Source organism: Ailuropoda melanoleuca, chromosome 13 (assembly GCF_002007445.2).
Source record: "Ailuropoda melanoleuca isolate Jingjing chromosome 13, ASM200744v2, whole genome shotgun sequence".
Classification (NCBI taxonomy): domain Eukaryota; kingdom Metazoa; phylum Chordata; class Mammalia; order Carnivora; family Ursidae; genus Ailuropoda; species Ailuropoda melanoleuca.
The window spans coordinates 72,743,791-72,751,739 of NC_048230.1; the positions used below are offsets into that span (position 1 = coordinate 72,743,791).

The 7,949-nt window shown below is 57.9% G+C and overlaps 1 protein-coding gene across 5 annotated transcripts; it reads right to left on the bottom strand.

Moving 5' to 3' along the window:
* Positions 1 to 1,779: 1,779 nt before the first annotated feature.
* On the bottom strand, positions 1,780 to 6,897 carry TMEM74B (transmembrane protein 74B). 5 transcript variants are annotated; one of them, XM_034639886.1, is made up of 5 exons: positions 6,737 to 6,819; positions 6,388 to 6,433; positions 5,801 to 6,119; positions 4,544 to 4,654; positions 1,780 to 3,399 (listed from the first exon to the last, which is right to left on the bottom strand). In XM_034639886.1, coding segments are annotated over exons 3-5 (852 nt in total). In that variant the 5' UTR covers positions 5,802 to 6,119; positions 6,388 to 6,433; positions 6,737 to 6,819; the 3' UTR covers positions 1,780 to 2,659. The 5 variants fall into 5 exon arrangements, with proteins under 5 accessions (XP_034495777.1, XP_034495778.1, XP_019661690.2 ...); XM_034639887.1 differs by lacking the exons at positions 4,544 to 4,654; positions 6,737 to 6,819 and having other exon boundaries at positions 6,388 to 6,642; XM_019806131.2 differs by lacking the exons at positions 4,544 to 4,654; positions 5,801 to 6,119; positions 6,388 to 6,433 and having other exon boundaries at positions 6,731 to 6,897.
* Between the last annotated feature and the right edge of the window lie 1,052 nt (positions 6,898 to 7,949).

A 7,949-nucleotide genomic window follows, 5' to 3' on the forward strand; every position in this document is an offset into this window, starting at 1 on the left:
ATGTGAAGCGGGTAATTGTGGCCGAGGGGTGGGCAGGGGGCAGATTCCTAACGTAGAACGAACCAGATGTGCTCATGGGGAGGATGAGAGGTGTGAGAGAAGGCAGGCAGGATGTGGGCCCTGAGGGTTTAGGCCTAAGCCCGTTAGCCCTAACTGAAGTGGGGAAGGAGTGATCTTAGTGACCGGACCTCATACGTCTCCCACTTCACAGATGGAGAGCGCAGTACTCAGAGAGGTGGGGTAGCCTGCCCAAGGTCACACAGCCAGTAAATGGCAGAGCCTCAATTCGAAGCCAGGTTCTACCAACTCCAAAGTGGATACCTAACACACTAGGGGAGCAAGGTTTAAGGGACCCTAGTAGCACGTCAGGTAGGAGACGCAGTTCCTGCACGTGAGGCCTGTTCCAGTGACCACAGGATCCCCTAGGACCACATCACACCTACCCCCCAAAAAACCTACAAAGAAAGTTCTCGGCATCCTGCGCCATGCTTCTCCCTGATTCCTTCCAAAACCTCTTCTTGCCCCACAGGCTGGGCGAGCTCAGCTGCAGTCTTGGGGAAATGTTTTTGGCATCTCTCAAGTTTTCTTAATTTACTGACAAGGTAATGACTGCCTTGATCCATTATACACATTTTCTAAAGGAGTTTCCACATTAGGATGCAAAGCAGGCTTCTCTGGCTTCGAGAAAACCTGAGATTCCCGGGATTCCATCTTCCAATAGATTTAGCCCCAAATACAGTTCATTGCCTTTAAACCGATAGGCACTGAGGGCCCCAGATGCAGCCACTCAACAGGCTTGAGTCAAAGGAGCCCCCGCCGTCATGGTCTATATGGCTTGGACCGGTATTTGTATTATCATCACTGGAAGGACTGGAAGGGCCTCAGCCCATCATTTGGGATGTTCAAGTGGACTGCAATTTACCTAGAACGGCTCCTCCCCCTTCGTGCATGCACTTTGAGCACGGGTGGGGGGAATCCACATCAGGGGAGCCCTGACTTGTGCATCTTTTACCCCGTTGAGGCTTTGTTCTTTTCAAACTGCACCCCTTCAACGCCAGGAATGGAACCCTGCAGGCCACGCCGAACAGCCCTTGTCCCCTCCCGTCCTTCCCCAACCCGCTGCTCCTGGCAAAACCTGCCAGCAGGAGCAGATATTTGAGCTATGCTAGAAGCTGTGATGTCGCACTGCCCAGACGTTCAGCTTGCCGGAGCGGAGGCTCAGGTTACCGCTCATCAGGGCTGCTCTAGCCTACAGACCCCATTCCCACCCTACCCTCCCATCCCCAAGGGACAGTTAGGATCCAGGGCCCACATGGTCATCTGAGATGGAGGGAGGAGGACCTGTGTGGGGTCAGGAGGTTCACGGAAATGACCCCTTTAGAGTCTTCACATCAGTGGGGCCTAGAAGGCACGTCCTCAAAGCCCCCTAGGGCCGTGCACACTGGGCATGCCTCCAGCAGTCCTCAAGCACCTGTTATCTCCCTGCCCCCCAGCGCCCACTTCCTTTCCTTGCCAGTAGTTTAAAGAGTCTGGACAGAGCCTGCAAACGTGCGACAGGAAAAACGGGACACAGAGTGGTCACTGCGGCTGGAGCTTCCAGGCCACCGGAAAGTGCCTGATTTCTCCCACATACACTGGGGCTCGCTTTACTGCTAAGGGGGAGAAGGGAGCTCACAAATTCAGCATTAAAAAAATGTGAGGCCCAGAGACACAACAGGGAAAAGGGAGAGGTATTGGAAACCAACATCATGTCCACGGAAATACAACAAAGCCCTCACCCTTTTTTTGTATAAAGAGCCCTCTTGTCCAGGGGCTCGGTGAAACCTGTGCACTTGACCTTGCAAGATACGTGCTGAGACCTGGTCACCGCGGGTAATTCGATCCCAAGACCAAAATCAGGTTGTAGCCAACTTTGGACTTGAACCCAGCCTAACCCGGGGACTTAGGGGGCTCTTCGGCAGGACTGTGGGAGCTGTTTGCATGTGTGACGGTGGTGGCCACCAGACCTGGGCCAGAAAATGGCACAGAGAATGGTAAGCAGCTGCCCGACACCCTCCTTTCCTGTAGGAGTGGCCAGAGTCAGAGATCTATGGGGCTCACATTCCTCGGGCAGAACTGGAGGGGCCCCGGGGATCATCCAGCCCAACCCTCTCTCTTCACAGCAGGGGGACTGAGGCCTGGAGAGGGGACGGTCACCTCAGTGCTGATTTCTCCTCTCGACGGGAAGCCACCTCCCAACAGACGGTCAGGGCTGAAAGGGGGGTCCCTCCAAGGTCGCCCAACACCCACACTTGGCCGATGAGGACAGCAGAGATCCCGGAATTCCCCAAGGCATGAGGAACAGGATGGGCAGCCTTTCAAATGGCTCTCGATCCTCGGAAATGCCAAGAAACCTCATCCTCCAAGGGCAGCGGTTTCCAAACTTTTGTATTTTTAGCAGCAGAAGCCATCCTCCAAACCAACCTTAGGCAAAACCTCAAGCTGCAAACAGATCGGGGGGCTGCTCTCCCATGTGCAGCCTGGGCCTGGCCCCGGGACGCCCCCTCCAGCACTCAAGGCTCCTTCCGCAGGGCCCTCCGTGGAGCTCAAGTCTGCAACCCCAGGCTCGCGGGGGCCTTGTAGCCCTGAAGCTGAAGCAGCCAGACAGGTGGGCTCTTACTTAAGACCCCTGGAGGGCGTGGCTGGCCTCTGAGACCTGGACAACTTCGTTCTCCACCAGGGCCTGGCCCCCGTCCCCATTGAGCTGTCTCATGCGCAGGTTAATGGAGCCATAAGTCTTCCTGGAGCCCCTGCCGGGGACGAAGGTGGGCCGGTGGTACAGCTCCCCCTTGCACAGCGAGACCATCAGCAGGACTGACAAAAGCATGCCACCCACAGTGAGCAGCCCCAGGCCCGCGATGATGCACTTGTCCAGGTAGGAGCCCAGGCGGGCATAGTACATCTCTAGTCGTTCCATCTCCCGCGCTGTCACTGTGTCAGGGTTGACGCGGGCCTCCCGTGGGATGGCGTATGCTGTCACCACCAGGAGGATCCCACTCACCAGAAAAACCAGAGCAGAAACAAAGCCATAATCCACCGGGCGGCTCACGGGCTCTAGTCCTGGCCCCTCTTCTGAACGCAGGGATAGATCGTCCCGCTGGGATCGGGGCCGTGAGGGGACACCCCCCGGGGGGCTGGGGGATCTGCCCAGTCTGGTGTCCCCCGGGTTCTGGAAATGGGTCTCGTGCTCCTCCGAGGAAAAGCAGACATTCTCCACACCCTCCCTGGGCGGAGCCGCCGGGCCCAGAGGAGCGGGTCTCCTTGGGATCTGGCAGCCATTGCGCAGCGTCTTCAGTTCCAGACCGGGGGGAGATGCCATTGGGAAGGAGGGCTCCCGCTCATCCCTTGGCCCCTTGGCAGCTAGAAGAGAAAAGAGAAAGTCAGTCAAATTGACCAAGCCTCCACCAGGAGCCTGCTGGCGCCGGACATCACGCTCGGCTGGGAGCGATGCGAGGGCGGCCGGGCACGGTTCCCACCTGGGCGAGCCTGCCAGACGGGGGTGGGGACGGGGACTCAGACAACGACCGAGTGGGGTCGTCCAAGCCAGGCCAGGACCCTGCTTCACCACCGGCTGGCGTGTGCCTTGGCGCAATTTACTTATCCTCTCTGGCCTCAGTTTCCCTATTAAGTGACGATAACACTACTCCTCCCTACTTAATGGGACTGACGTCGGGGACTGAGATCATCCATATAAAGGACTCGGAACGATCGATGCTCAGTAAGTTATCACTCAGACAGCTGATACCAGGTTCAAATGCCAGCTTCACCGCTCGAACCCGGACAAGTGATGTGACCCCTCCCAGACTCAATGTTCTCATCTGTTAAATGGGAGTAAGTGAAACACTGCCCTCCTAGGGTTGACGTGGGGATTTCATAAAACGATGTCAGGCCCCAGCCAGTTCAATTAATGGACACTGTCGTTATGAAATGAGGGTGACTGCGGGCATGGGGAGGGGCAGAGATGATGACGATGGTATGCGGACGAAAAGGAGAAAGTCAGGGAAGTTTCTAGGAGGAGGTGGCATTTGGGCCGGACCTCAGAGGATGAGTGGGAAACCCCAAGCTGTGGGGCGGTGGAGTGAAGGCATTCTAGAGAGGGGTGCCTCAGAGGTTAGCTGGGACCAGCTCTCAAAGGACTCTGGAGGCCAGGCCAGGGAGTCAGGGAGGCAAGGTGTGGGCGCAGAGGGTGCTGAATCCTGCCTAGGTTTCGGGAAGCTCTCTTGGGCTCCTTCCTGCGTGGAAGACAGGATGGGAAGGGGGAGAGCAGAGGTCAGGAGTCCAGGGAGGAATCTGTTGTGGTCAGGGGTGGCAGGGATGGTGGCTGAGAGGGCGAAGAGGAAGGAGCCCATTTGAGGGCCGTGACTGAGGTCAAAGCCGAATGCCTTTACGGAAGTGGAAGATGGGGGGGGACCTGGATGGGGACCACGGAAGGGGAGCTGAGGGCGAGGGGAGAAGGGGGCAGCGTCTGCTCAAGGAGGACACACCCAAGTACGCGGACACACACCCACATGCACAGACGGCACACGTGCGTTCCCGTCAGGGAATGCCAGCTTCAGCCAATGGACCATATTTGGCTCGTAGAAGTTTTGCTTTTTTGTTGTTTCTGGTCTGTTCACTTGTTTTTGAAGTAGTTGCCAATACATAAAAAGCAAAAGATTTTACAGTTTAAACTTTGGATTCCTGGCTTCTCTTACAAAATGGAAGAATCTGGCCAATGTAGGCCCTCGTTCCCTCACAAGCACCCTCAACTGGAGTGGAGATGCTCCCTCCCCCAGGTAAAGCCCCGCTCCGAGCCCCCACCTCAGGCCCCTGCCCCGCCTGACATCTAGACTCCTGCCCCCAGAGCAGAACTACTCTGTCCCCTGTACACGCCGACATCCTGGGGACACACATACCCAAGGCCCCAGGCCCACAGACCCAAGTGCCCACGCTGTACAGAGACCCCCAGGTACAGAGTGGCTCACATGCCCTGGTATGTCTACACACACATATACACATGATTCTAGATGTTTCTCTGCATTCCCAAACCTGAGTGTATTCTCCTGTGCCCTGTGGTTCTGCGTGTGTGTGTGTGTGTGTGAGAGAGACAGAGAGAGAGAGAGAGAGATTATGAGCGAATGAAGTGCCAATGAATGGAACGAATGAATGAATGAAACTCATAGAGCCTCAGTGCAAGAAGGCACGTTTTTCAATCTTTCTGATCTTCCTTCCAACGTGGACTTTGCCGCAGATACCTCTTCTTAGCACACACAGGGCCTTTCATGTGAGTACAAAGCCTGTTTCCACTTACAACCCGCTCCTACCACCGCGTGCCTCTTGCCCGAGTTCCAATTTAATAAACGTTTACTGAACACCCGCCCGCCCTACAGCAGGCACTTCTCTCGGGAGTCTCTCCTTGACCGGCCCCATGAGCCCGGTGGCACAATCCCCTGGCATGCATGTGGGGGCCAGAAGGTGAACAGTTTCCCTAAGAATTGTTATCACTGACAAACCCGCGAACCCGCATTCTCCTGCACCGCTGGCATCATCCCACCCTCCCTCCCTGGTTCTTCCAGCCCCCACTCGCGGACTCTACTTTGTCCCGCTGTTTAAGGCCACAGTGAGCTGCCTGAGGGCAGGGATGTGTCTGAATCCCATCCGGGTCCAGCCCCCTGGCTTGGAACACAGCCAGCCCTCAGGAATGGCTTGGCAACTGGCCCAGGCAGACGATCCCTCCCCCAACCCGATCCCTCCCCCAACCCAGGGGTAGCGGGGTACCTACTCAGGGCTAGGCTCTGCCCAGGCTGTTCCCAACTTTCCAGTAAACGGAGAGGAGAGGTGCGGTGTGCTGGCTGGCTTTTTTACTCTTGGCACCAAAAGCATTTTCTTGAGTGCCACCACAAACAGGGAGGGGCGGTGACCACTCCTGCCCAGTGGGTGTCCAGAGTGCCCACCCCCCTCCACCCAGATCTTCAGCGCCCTCCACAGAACTCAGCTCCTGGAGTGGCCCCAGAACTCCCCTCCCAGACCAGCATGTTGATGCCTCCACATTCCAAGGAAACTCAGGGCACCCAAATTCTTGGAGCAGAGCTTTCTTTCACCTAGCAGGAACCCAAAACTTTTTGTTAGGATGCCAGTTAGGAAAAGGGCAGAGAAAAAAGAGGCTCCCCGTCTCCCTGAGTCGTGATGTCTCCCACACAGATTCAGAGATCTCCACCATTCCGCACCAGTTACACAAGGGCATGCCCAGTCAATTACCATNAATTACCACCCCCCCCCACACACAAGCGGAAACAAACTGACAAAGATGCTGTGTCCACTGCTCAGCGCACCACCACCGACCCCCACCCCGCGCCCCTCCAACCTTACCAGTAACACTCCGATCACTCCAATTTCATCTGCAGTCCAACAGGCCCTGAAAGACACACCTCAGATCCACATTCACACCCCCAGGGACCTTTTCTACAGGCAGCACCCACAGACATGGGAAGCCACGCAGTGTGACCCACAGATCCGCAGACCACACTGGGACTCACACCCCGGGAAGAGGCAGAGCTGATTACGCACACATAGTTAACTACCCCCCCAGACGGCACCCACGGAGACCCCCCCCCGGGGACCAGCACCCCACCCCCCCGCGTGCACTAACACGCGGGGAGACAGACGCACAGTGCCCGTGGGTGAAGCTTCACAAAACCCAATCGATACACACACGCACGAGTTGTACACAAAGCCTCCGGGCGCGCACATACGCACACGCAGGTCCACGCTGTTATACCCAAAGTTCCACGCAGAAAAGCCCCGCACCCCAGCTGCCCGCCGCACCGCTCGCCAGCCTGCTCGCAGCTCACACCCCCTGCTCCTGCCCTTGACCACAAACGCGGCGGGGCCGGGCCAGGTAAAAAAAAAAAAAAAAAAAAAAAAAAAAAAAAAAAAAAAAAANCGCGCGGGGCTCTACGGCGGCGGCCGCTGGGGGCTCCGGGGAGGGAGGGGCAGGGGCGGGGGCTGGGGAGCTCCGAGCGCCGCCGATCGAGCTCCGCCTGCAGCCGGCGAGGGCGCCCGGAGAGTTAGCGCGGGGAGGGACGGGGAGGCGGGCAGCAGGCTGGGTGTCGGGCCGGCGGGGGATCGGGCTGCAGCTCCTCCCCGTCCCCGGAGGGCTTATCTGTTTCGCTCGCTCCCGGGCTCGGGGAATTGAAGCGCTGAGCCCGCGGGGTCGGGTGCAGGGGCGGGGCGCGGGGGTGGGTGCTGAGGGAGACCCTTCCCCCGCCGGCTGCCTCCCCCTCAACCTCCGTCTGGGGTGCCCTGCCTCACGCAGCCTCTTGGCCCCCTCCGCCCCCACCCCTTCCAACACGCACAGCCCTCAGGTGGGACCCGGGTTCTCTCCCAGGTCCTTAGGTCGGGACAGTCTTCCCAGGCGCGTGCGGCTCCGTGGCTCAAGGGCGCCACCTGAAGGCTAAAAGGAAGCTCCTGACGAACCCCCTTCCTTTCCCTGCTCCTCTTTGTGGGACTGTGGGGTGCACAGCCAATGGCTACAGGCACCGTCGCCTTCTAAGGCCCAGCTGCAATGCCTTCTCCCCTGGGAAGCCTACCTCGGGCCCCTTGAGCTGGGCTGGCCCTTTGCCTGCATTATTGCTTTGATCTCTCAAAGTTATTTTCTCTGCGTGCCAGCCTCCCTCATCAGACTGGCCGCTCCTGGAGGACAGGGCCCCTGTCTGACCCCCTCGAGACAGCGCAGTGTGAGTGGATGGAAAGTGGGTAGGCGCTCACTGTTTCTTTCCTTTTACAGGGCCCAGCTTAAGGTGGAATCAAGGGAGGAGCCCAGAGCACAAAAGTGAAGGTGACGCCCCGTCTCTGGACCCCCAGGACAAGCACTGAGGGAAGTTTGGTCGAAAGATTATGGGGTTTCCACGGAGACTCGGTCAGCTTGCCTC

Bases quoted from the DNA above. Each gene is read 5' to 3' on its own strand.
- TMEM74B (XM_019806129.2), bottom strand. From the start codon at position 4,682: ATGTATTGGCAACTACTTCAAAAACAAGTGAACAGACCAGAAACAACA. The intron at 3,400-4,543 runs GTGTGTGTCCGC...TTTCTCTTCTAG, and splicing joins TGTGCCGTCTGTGCATGTGG to CTGCCAAGGGGCCAAGGGAT.